At 46.7% G+C, this 10,813-nt stretch overlaps 1 protein-coding gene across 7 annotated transcripts in view; it reads left to right on the top strand.

Moving 5' to 3' along the window:
• Positions 1-10,170, top strand: part of SSH2 (slingshot protein phosphatase 2) — a 280,902-nt gene extending 270,732 nt beyond the window's left edge. For all 7 annotated transcript variants that reach the window (XM_070061153.1, XM_002718906.5, XM_008270960.4 and 4 more), the window contains 2 exons: positions 113-947; positions 3,245-10,170. In XM_070061153.1, the coding sequence (XP_069917254.1) occupies positions 113-947; positions 3,245-5,323 (2,914 nt within the window). In that variant the 3' untranslated portion in view covers positions 5,324-10,170. The remainder of the gene's footprint in view (positions 1-112; positions 948-3,244) is intronic.
• Positions 10,171-10,813: the final 643 nt, after the last annotated feature.

The following is a 10,813-nucleotide window of genomic DNA, read 5'->3' as shown; positions in this document are numbered from 1 at the left end:
TGAATAACTTCTTTTAAAAATGTTTTAAGTTTATCTGGAGCAGCTTCCTGGGAGGGTATTGATTGTCTTCACAAACCCAGAGTAAGGCGTTTCCCGTATATATCCTTCACAGCAAACAACGGCATAACAAACTCTGGAGATCTCATTCAGACAGCGACCTCTCAGACCACCACGAGCCCATCTGCAAACCTGGGCTGGAGCTCAACAGGAAGGAGATCACCACCTCAGCAGACCAGATTGCCGAGGTGAAGACCGTGGAGGGTCACCCACCCATACCTCCTGTCTTCGTGGAACATGTGGTCCCACAGGATGCAAATCAGAAAGGTCTGTGTACCAAAGAAAGAATGATCTGCTTGGAGTTCACTTCGAGGGAATTCCATGCTGGACAGATTGAAGATGAATTAAACTTAAATGACATCAATGGATGCTCATCCGGATGTTGTCTGAATGAATCAAAATTCTCTCTTGACAACTGCCATGCGTCGAAAGCCTTAATCCAACCTGGACAGGCTCCAGAAGTGGCCAGCAAGTTCCCAGACCTAACAGTAGAAGATCTGGAGACAGATGCACTGAAAGCAGACATGAATGTCCACTTACTACCTATGGAAGAATTGACATCTCGACTTAAAGACCTCCCCATGTCCCCTGATCCCGAGTCACCAAGCCCCCAACCCAGATGCCAGACTGAAATCTCAGATTTCAGTACTGATCGCATTGATTTTTTTAGTGCCCTAGAGAAGTTTGTAGAGCTCTCCCAAGAAACCCGGTGCCGATCTTTTTCCCACTCAAGAATGGAAGAACTGGGTGGAGGAAGGGGTGAGAGTTGTCGACTGTCAGTGGTAGAAGGAGCCCCTTCCGAAGCAACCACTGATGACCAGAGAAGTAGCTCTTTGAGTAATACTCCCCACGCATCTGAAGAATCTTCAATGGATGAAGAACAGTCAAAGGTAAAAACAATCTGTATAGTTCTACACTTAATAAAATTATCTCCATAGGCAGAATGCTGAGATTCTGTTATATTCTTGCTATTTTTAATGTTACTAAAATTTTAAGACAGTATAGGAGAGACAGTCTGGCTGAGATTTTCCTTGAAAACTTAGCATTTAAATATTTTTTAAAATCGGTTGCTTTTTGAGGAATTTACTTTTCCAGGCTTTTGATGGAACCTCTTCTGAGAGGGGATGATAAAGGAAGGGATTAGTCAAAACAGATTTCCTGGCTGAACAAGGAAGGTCCCCTCCCTGGCCCTCTGCGGTTCAGATCAGATCTCACCAGTAGTGAAGCGCCTGAGTGAGACCTGTGTCTCTCTGAGAAGATGGATTTTTAGGGAAATTCCTTTTGTTTCAAGATTCAAAGACAAGATGCATGTAAATAGTTGTTGGGGTAGCAACTGATTCTCATGCTGAATTCTTCCTCTCCGATGCTGTGGCACTCAATGAACCAGTGATTGGTTTAGGGAAATTAATTTGAGGACAGACAGAATCAATCCTAAGATTCTTCTTAGTGGTATATGAACTCTTACAAGGCCAGAGAAAGAATTACTGTATATCATCAATCCTAAGACTCAAATTTATTCTTACGTTTATACTTCTGAAAGCAGGACATACTTTATAAACAGTGTGGTGTCTTATATCAATTCCATATAGTAGTGGGGAATAAATGGTGACAGGTTTACTTTACTATACCAAATACTGATTTTAGTGGAGATGACTTTATTTTGATTCTTGGCATCTCCTGATGTCTATTTCCTTGTTTGCCACCTTGTCCATTACTCCTCTTTTCTCACCTTAACCACCCTACAGAAAATCACACCTCTCCTCCTGGTTCTCCCCTCCCAAAAGATTATGCCTCTGTTTCATTTCTACTGGGAAGTCAGAATGCTTGTGCTCTCCTTTGGATCAGTGAGTGCAGCAGTACTGATGGAAAGAGCCTTCCTGCAAAGTCCTTGGTCATCTAAGCACTCCCTCCATGGCCTGTGCGCATGCTGGGCTGCTGTGGCTTCTCTCCCAACCTTGGCAAGTTTGCCTCTGCCTGATGTCATGGCAGATTGCTCCCAAAAGCATGACTGACTTTGTTAGTTTGTACAAGCTCTGATTCTCTTTTAAAGAAGAAAGATCAGAACAATTCCTAGGGAAATACAAGGCAGAGAAACAGACATCTCCCATCTAGTAGTTCATCCCCCAAAGGCCCTCAACAACCCTGGCTGGGCCAGACCAAAGCAAGGAGCCAGAAACTCAGTCCCAGTCTTCATGTGGGTGGTAGGGACCTCACCACTGAACCATCACCTGTTGCCTCACACATTATCAGGAGGCTGGAATCAGGAGAACAGCTGGACTCAAATCCAAGCACTCCAATATAGGTTGCATGCATCCCAAGAGGTAGCTTAACTACTGTGCCAGGTGCTCACCCCGATATTGTACTTTTTGAAGGCTTATGTTAAAATGTTAACAAAGATTAATAGTCACAATGACACTACTTTAAGAGGTGTCCAAGAACCATTCCTGTTTTTCTCACAGAGGAATCTGATTAGTTTACTTAGGCACATGGCTGCATAAGTCAGGTAAACCTGTCCCAGGAGAAGCCATGTGAAACTTGGGGACTGTGCAGTCAACTATAGAGCGCTTTCTCCCTCCTTAATAAAAGGCCGGGATGCTGTTGCTAGAGGGAGCAGTGGGAGGAGCTGAATGAACACCAGCAAGACAGGGGAGAGAAGAAGGCAGGGAGTCTCCAGAGGAGACATCAGATGACAGCCTCATCTCTCTTGTCAGGCACCACACTGGCATATCTCAGATGACCACTGAGCCCTTGAGTAGGTGAGGATCAAAGGAGAACGGTTTCATTTACCCCCTATGTCCTGGATCCTGCAGGCTCGTGGCCCAGGAAATTATGGATTAGAGGAGAATCCAAAGCTGTATACTGTTGATTTTGGAGCAAGGTCTTAGATTGGAACTTGCTTGAGTGAACAGAAGGCAGAAGTTATTGAATAGTGAGACAGTGACACAACCTTTAATGAATTTTGTATCTCTGGCCCTGGTGAGGTTTTTTTTTTGTTTTGTTTTTGTTTTTGTTTTTGTTTTCCCTTGTAGGCTGACAAAATAGATGGGCAAAATATGGTCCTGGGCACTCCATGATTTGTGTTCTCATAGCCAGATAGGTTGTCCTGGATCAGATGATAAGCAGGAAATCTGGCATTTTCAATTAGACTACAATTTGCCATAATCATCTCACCACTTTTTCTTCTTAGGCAATCTCAGAACTGGTCAGCCCAGACATCTTCATGCAATCTCACTCAGAAAATGCAATTTCAGTCAAAGAAATTGTCACTGAAATTGAGTCCATCAGTCAAGGAGTTGGACAGATTCAACTGAAAGGAGACATCCTATCCAACACATGCCATACGCCAAAGAAGAACACCACCCATGAGAGGGCCCTGGCTCCAGAGAATAAACCTGGACATCTGGAGCAGGATGAGGGTCTCTACACAGCCCAGCCTGAACTAGCCAAAGACTCAGGGAAGTGCAACCTGGAAGGCTGCCTAACCACTCACCCATCCACAGCAGACTTGGAGGAAGAAGAACCAGTTGAGGGAGAACAAGAGCCCAGGGGCCCAGGGACACATTCTGGTGCCAAGTGGTACGCTGGGTCTGTGAGGCGAGCCACCTTAGAGTTTGAAGAGCGCTTACGGCAGGAACAAGAGCACCATGGTGCTGCCCCTGCGTGTACCTCATTGTCCACTCGCAAGAATTCCAAGAATGATTCTTCTGGGGCAGACCTAGCACCCAAAGGGAGAAGTGATGAGACCACCCCAGAACATTTATTTGCCCCCAAGGAATCAGAGATGAACAAGAGCAAAGAGAAGTGCAGTGGGCCTGAGGCTGGCTCCCTGTCCCACTGTGAGCGGAATGCCATTGCTCTGGCACTCAAGCCGCTGGAGTTCCAGCTCTTGCCAGCTCCTCAGGAGTGCCCAGGCTCAGACACCAGAACAAAGCAGGAAGGAGTCCTGAAAGAGCAGAGGGCTGTAGTTTCGCACCAGGGAACTGACACACAGGCAGCCCCTGCCCCCCTCCCCAAGAGGATAGAGATCATTGAGTATACCCACACAGCTACCTTACCCAGTCACGCTGGGCCGGGAGGGGAAGCGGTCACCAGCAAAGAGAGTGGGGAGCAAAGACTGAGGAATGTGAAAGTGGAGAAGGCCATCACTGTGCTCTGCACACTTGATGAAAATCTGAACAGGACTCTGGACCCCAGCCAGTTTGCTCTGCGCCCCCAAGTGCTACCTCTGCCTCATTCTTCCTCACCTGGGCATGACAGGCCCACTGATCCAACCTCTGTGCTGAGCAGCCCTGAAGTCAGGGACAAGAGCCCGTTGACAGCCCTGGAGACAGCAGCCCCTTGTGTCAGTCGCACAACCCACGTACCATCTGCCAGCTTAGATTTCCTGCATCCCCAGACTGTGGTTCACCTGGAAGGCTGCACGGAGCAAAGCAGCACCACAGACAATGAGCCCTCTGCAGAGCAGGTTGGCTGGGAAGAAACGCAAGAGGTCCCCCTCTCTCGTGGCAGTGAAGCGCCACACAAGGGCTCCCAGTTAAGTAGTGAAGATCTAAGTTTAATTAGCAAACTTAGTGACAACGTTAGGGAGTCACAGGAAAAACTGGACCTGTCACCTGTAGCTTTTCGGCTCCCACATAGCTCGAGTAGTGAAAATATCAAAGGTCTCAGCAGCAGCCCCGGCGTGGTGAGGGAGCTCACTCAAGAAATCGAGTCCCGCGTGGTTTTCCAGGCAGGGCGCACCAAGCCACCGGGGATGAGGCGCTCAGCTTCGCTCGCCAAGCTGGGTTACTTGGACCTCTGTAAGGACTGTTTACCAGAGGGGGAGCCTGGCTCCTCCACAACTCCTCATCTCAAACTGCGCCAGCCCTTCCTCAGAACAGACTCAGGCACGCACGCCCCGGAGGCCCGGGAGCCCCCAGAAGATCCAGGCGCCCTGCGGAACCCCGAGCCCACCAAGCATTTTGTAGAGCAACTCAGAACAACAGAGTGTATCGCACAGAGCAAGCCAGTGGAGAGGCCCCTTGTGCAGTATGCCAAAGAATTCGGTTCCAGCCAGCAGTGTTTGCTCCCCAGGGCAGGACTGGAATTGACTAGTTCTGAAGGAGGCCTTCCTTTGCTACAGACCCAGGGACTGCAGTGCACAGGCCCAGCCCCAGTGCTGGCCGTGGCTCCCCGTCAGCAACATGGCAGAACTCACCCGCTTAGGAGACTGAGAAAGGCAAATGACAAAAAACGGACAACCAACCCCTTCTATAACACCATGTGATTCTGAGCCTATACGTGTGACTTTCTAATAGAAATGTTTGTGAAAGGGGCAGGTGTAATATGTAAGGAACATGCACTTTATTGGTTAATTTTATACTATTTCAGTCATTTTACTGTTCTCGCGCATGCAGGGTTTGGGTTTTCTGGTGTGTGTGTATATACGTGTGTGTGTTTGTGTGTGAGGGGAGAGAGACTGATTTTGGACAGCAAGACCATTTTATCATTTTTTGTTTAAAAAAAAACCTCAAAAAGCTCATTTTCAAAGGACACCTTTTGCTATCAAAGGCAAATTGCTGTTTTTCAATCAGCTGCCACCTGCTCCTCGCTTTGCCCTCTGAGAAAAGACGTGCTTGCTTGGTGAGGGAAGGAAGCAGACTGGGGGGAGGAGGGTGTAGAGATGAGGCTGGAAACTGGAAGTGTTCCCCGGTGCCCGGTGCTGATGATCTGGTTTCCATACCTGAGGCTCTGTGGGTGGGCTGAAGGGCAGCTGGACATCAGCTGCCCTCAGCCTCCGGCCCCAGCCCCAGCCCCAGCCCTTTGGAGTCCTTGAAGTGGGCATGCTTTTTTCAAAAGGGGATCTTTCAGAATCTACTGCTTTTGGTATTCCAGAGTATATCCTGTCAGAAAGGCACGGCAATGGCTGGACTTGTAAATTTATCAAGCAAACTATTTTATCACCAAGAAAACAATCTTTCAAATTTAAAAGAACCCCAAATGGAATCCGAGACAAGACGTCTTCTAGGGAGGAAAGCATGATGAGAGGAAGAGGATGCAAAGCTGAGGGTGGAGAGGCCTCTGGGTCCTGGGGGAGCCGCCCAGGTGGTGGTCTTGGCCCTTCCTGCCAGCAGTGTGGGTTGCAGCACAGTGAGACACAGCAGTGACAAGTTTGAAAAACAGCAATCTAAAGTCAGTGTGTTCTTGTAAAATGAATACGTCTGTAGGGTCTTAACCCTTGCATTACTTGAATAATTCTGTAGGCCTTCTGGGTTTAATGGCCATTTTTCTTTCCAATTATTTTCTTTCCCCATGCTGCCCATTTTTTTTTAATTTCATAGATTATATTTGAATTGTTACATGTATATAACCTCCATTAAATGCAACGTTTTCTATATTATCACTGTTAACACTTGACATAAGTTTTGTTTTTATCCTTTTCCTGGAGTTTGTCATGCTGTAAAGTTCATATACAGTATTTATGTACATAATGTCACCTTCTTCCATGTTTTGTTGTTGATGTAATGGGGGTCTTTTTCATTGATTGTTTTTAAGAAGGAGTAGAGTTGCAACTGGAAAACACACTGATAGGCATCGATAGGAATCTGCACAGGATATTACAGTGGTTTAATTGTTTCAATGGAGACTTCTAATTACCAGCTCCTGCCAAATTATGCATTAGTAAATTCCTCCTCAGAGAAACCCGTAGAGGCTCCCATTGGATCGCAGTGTGACTGACAGTTAATTTCTCTTTGAGACTAAAATCCCAGAACACTGCCAGCAGCCGAACCATAGCCAGGGAGTGTCTGTGAGTTGTCCAGGGTGGAAGCTCCTGATGGAGGCCAGGAGGCCTCTGGGGAGGCCTTGGCCAAGGGCGAGTGCCTGTGATGACCTCATTTAGGATGCTGTTGCTTTGCTGCCATTGATCCTTAACACAGGAGTACCCGCCATACACGAGCCTCTTTCAGCTCTTACAGAAACATATTTGGCCTGGAATGCAACACCCTCTCTGCAGCTCATCAAAACTGAAGAGGTTTGCACATTTGCTTCCTGTTGGCTTTGGTTGATGTCCACATTGCTAAGGATTAACCAAGTACAACCTTAAGACTTGGGCTTTTGGTTCATCACAGCACTGGAAGGAAAAGACAGATGGCACAGACTGTCAAGGTCATGCCGGAGGCCAGAATTTGGCGGGAGCAGAGAGTAGGGTGATCTGGAATACACAGAAAAGATGAACTGGGGCCATTCGCAGCTGCTCAAAAGGAGCTGTGAATCCGGTTGCCATATTGAGGCCGTGGTTGGGTCTGACGTCACTGCCAGGAGGCAGGTTGGATAGAAACCACTGGCTAAAGGGTATCTTTATAGTGTAGCAGGTATGTGTGCCTGTGCCTCAGTTGTTTGCTTAAACATTCAAATGTATCTTCTACACCACTGTGTGATTCTGGGATGTTTATGTGTCACAAAGTATTTGTTAGGCGGTGTGTGCCATTGTGAAGAGGCCTGCAAGACAGGGCTGTGAGCTTCCAGGGCTCACCCATCTAAACTGCCTTGTCTTGTTGCAGCAATTCTGCCACCAGTACGATGGGGAAAGGACAGGAAGTCATGGCGTGGAGGTTAAGGAAATGGCGTCTACTTGCAGTGACCCCTGAGGGGGTGACATGCCATGCAAGAAGCCCAGGCAGTGTGGACAGTGTCACCCGTCCCATCTTCTTCCCTGCCACTGTGCTTCATGGCACTCTGACTGCTTTCAGTGTAACAGAGATGGGGAAGAAGCCTCCTAATGCTATAAAGAAAAAAAATATTTTTTTAAAAAGCAGACGAAACAGTCGTCTTCTGCCTTCCCTTTTAAAAATTACTTTTTAATTTACCTTCCTAAATTAACGTGTATACAGGGTCTGTAATTCAACCATGCCAAGGGGTTTTGTCAACCCTCTCAAACCCCCACAGTAGGATGTCCTTAATTTATTTATGTGTCTGAGAAATGTCTAGGAGAGGTAGCTCATGAGTTGTTGAGGACTTTTCAGACTTTGTTCTCTTCACATTTGTTGATAATTTCGGTCGGCCTCTTTCCCTTTTCTGTTCATGGAAAGCTCAGACCTAGAGTAGCAGGTTATCTGATAAACTGAAAGAAATGAGCAGGAAAAACCTTGACCTTTTCCCAGTGCCTCTTCTTTATGTTCTTTTGTGAAAACCACCGTAGTCTGACTTTTGATTACTCTGGAAAATGTGTGTGTGTGTGTGTGTGCATGCATATCTCAGTGCCTGGGGCAAAAGCCCCAGGAGCACACAGGATTTGAGCTATAATCTAGATGGTTACCTGGTCAGTAGGAGAGAAACCCCAACCCTTTCTTAATTTTTGCAGACACTTAGGAGTATTCTCTAGTAGATCTGTAGTACTGTAGTATAGTAATGTTCATCTCTCCTTGTTTTGGTTGCCTTTCAGATTCTAAATGTTTAGGATCATTCTTGGCATCTCAGCCTCTTCAGGCTCTTTATCTAGTGTTCCTGGTTCCTGTACCTTTATCCCAACTGGTATATCCTCTTTCTCATTTTAGGAACCACCTAAGGCTCCAAGATCAGCCTGAGGATGACAGCCCAGGCTCTGAGGTCACGAGCCCCAAATGCCGTTAGGGTGGATCTAAAGCTTCCCGCAAGAAGCTTCGGAGACATAGCGGCTCACAGAAATCTTCCTGTTTCCTCTGAGGATTTCAGTTCTGAAGTGATCTAGGCATGTTTGGTAAAGATGTTTTTGTGGGAGTTTTTTTTTATTTTTAAGAAAGCATTATGCAAAAAGTCACTTAAGGGCATTTTAAACTTTTTAAATGAAGCCATTGTTTGGCTTTTTTGGACAACTATTTGTGGATACTTTGTTTACATTATGAGTGTTAAAATATGCATCATCTTGTTGGCCAGTCAGTCCTCCAGGCACCCAAGCCCCGGCTGTCCTGTGAGTCCTCACACAACAATGCCATAATGGTCAGCCCTTGGGAATCAGTGGGTGCGGCCTGGAGCTGACTTCCATTCATGTCCTGCACTCCCATCTAACACTCTCTATGGAAATACTCATTTCCTCAGTGCTGGTGTGTCTTATAGTGATGGTTGTAGTGGTGAATGGTTCGTGTTGTTTTTGTTTTGTTTTGCTTTTTAATGGTAGACGATGAAATTTTAGCTGTTTCAGCAGCAATCCAACTGAAAAGCAACTTGGACTTTGTTTTCCCTTCCAAACTAAAAGATCAAGGCATGTATTAGACATAAACGTATTTGCTGCCTCAATTCACCCAACACCCGTGTTAGAAAAGGGCCTGCCAGCAAAGCAGGAAGCTACACACTCCTAACCCTTCTCCCAGGGCTTGGGGTCCCTTGACGCCATGGCGAGCAATTGCAAGGTGCTTCTGTACTTTTCCAGCCTGGAAGTGGAGGGTGACTGGGCCTGGCTTCTGCTATGAAAAGAAGACCAGCCTCATTTTCTCAGTGGCCTGGAGATCTGGGACAGGATCTCTAAACTGGAGCCATCCTTGAGCAGCTTGAAGATTCCCCTTAGAGGTATATGGCTGGTGTCCCCATCTCCTGTCCTCTCGCCGATGCTGGGCAGCATCCTATGTGCACCTGCAGAGCTCATACCTGGGGCTTACCTCAAGCTGACAACTGGATAGCTGGCCCCGAAATGTTTCCCAGTCAGTAAGTCCACAGGGAATTGTTTGGTCTCTAGGTTTTATTCATTTTGATTCGCTTAGCATAGCTAAAGGTGCCTTTTCTTTTTTTCTTGTTTTCTTCCTTTCTTTCTTTCTATTTTATTTTATAGGACTTGTCCTAAACATGGGGAAAAAAAAGTCCAGAAGACTGTGTCACTGACTGTTACCTTTGCCCCAGGCCACCCTAAACTTTTATGCTCACTTTTATTAAATAAAGCAGGTGCTCCCTGGAATCTCTGGGACCTTTTTGAGGCATTTGAAGCAGAAAACAGAGTGGTCTCATCTCCTTCCTTAATCTCCCTGGTGGCTGGGATGTTCCACTTGTATCATAGACTTTTTATTACTGATGTGCTCCGCTGTTTTTAAATGTGAACTTGTGCGCAAATGTGCAGATTCAATGTTCTTGTTACAGACTGAATAAATTTTTATTTTGACGATGAAATGTGTACTTCATCATGTGCAGCAAGGAAGGGGGCTCTTGGACAAAGTGGGGGGGCTGGGAGAGGAAAACACTGGTGACATGGAGCCATTTGCATTGATGGATCCCAAACAGGTACACCCTGAGCATGGCTGAGCTCTAGAGAAGTGTAACTTCCTACCTTCCACAAAATGGAAGACTCAATAGGAGATAGGGTCACCAAAATTAATTCAGACAGCATGGCTCCAAAATCAAGTGACCAAACTGGGAACTCGCCTACTCAATGAAGCATTCGCCACAGCCACCACCTGAATGTCAGGGGAGTGAATACGCAAAGGGACGAAATTCCTCCGCCATCTGTGGTGCAGAGTGACTGGTCTGGAGCAGCTGCTGTGACCGTCCCCGCAGGGACTGGATTTCTTGGATGGGTGACCGCTCTGGACATTAGTGAGAGAAGGAGAACAAGCTCTCAGCATAAGGCGCCTCAGGTCACTGAAAGGTTTGCAGGAAGGGGACATGAATTTCACAATAAAAGCTGTAACCTGCCACTATTGGGAGAAGCAGGTCAGTGGTACAGGAGGGATGTGGGCCAAAGAGCAGACAGTTCTCTAAACCAGATGAGGTGGGGGCACTGCTCCCACCTTTCACCATACCCATCATGAGAGAT

Source organism: Oryctolagus cuniculus, chromosome 17 (genome assembly GCF_964237555.1).
Source record: "Oryctolagus cuniculus chromosome 17, mOryCun1.1, whole genome shotgun sequence".
NCBI classification, from domain to species: domain Eukaryota; kingdom Metazoa; phylum Chordata; class Mammalia; order Lagomorpha; family Leporidae; genus Oryctolagus; species Oryctolagus cuniculus.
Note: the sequence above shows the minus strand (reverse complement) of the source record. Positions and strands in the feature narration are given on the sequence as shown.